The 408-nt window shown below is 52.5% G+C and overlaps 1 protein-coding gene across 1 annotated transcript in view; it reads right to left on the reverse strand.

Moving 5' to 3' along the window:
* ATXN1 (ataxin 1) overlaps positions 1 to 80 on the reverse strand; it is a 10,013-nt gene extending 9,933 nt beyond the window's left edge. Inside the window, 1 exon segment of the mRNA XM_009580427.1 lies at positions 1 to 80. This exon segment is cut by the window's left edge and continues 10 nt beyond it. Within this exon segment, the coding sequence (XP_009578722.1) occupies positions 1 to 80 (80 nt within the window).
* Between the last annotated feature and the right edge of the window lie 328 nt (positions 81 to 408).

The following is a 408-nucleotide window of genomic DNA, read 5'->3' on the forward strand; positions in this document are numbered from 1 at the left end:
TCTGAAGGCAGGCTGGTGGCAGGGATTTCTCGCTTCTTAGGTGGCAGGCATTCATTGCTCCGCTCTTGGTTGGATTTCATCTTTCGCCGTCCCCCCTCCACTGTGCTTGCTTCACTGTCTGGCTGGCTCTGATTTCAGTCTGATAAATGGAAAGTCACATTTGATTTCTGCAAGGGATCCAGTGACTTCATGAGGAATCATCTCCCCGTGAGCACGATTCTCCGACGGCTCCTCTGGATTCTGCAACGAGAGGGCGGGCAAGGGAGGGGGGAGTCACACCATCAGCACTGGGCAATGAGAACAAACGAGCAGACACCCCGAAACAGCAAGCGAGTAAAAGAAAAAACAAAACCAGCCAGGCATTGCCGTTCTCATGTCAAGGAGCAGTTGACAGCTGCGCTGTAAAGA

Source organism: Fulmarus glacialis, unplaced genomic scaffold (genome assembly GCF_000690835.1).
Source record: "Fulmarus glacialis isolate BGI_N327 unplaced genomic scaffold, ASM69083v1 scaffold43966, whole genome shotgun sequence".
NCBI classification, from domain to species: domain Eukaryota; kingdom Metazoa; phylum Chordata; class Aves; order Procellariiformes; family Procellariidae; genus Fulmarus; species Fulmarus glacialis.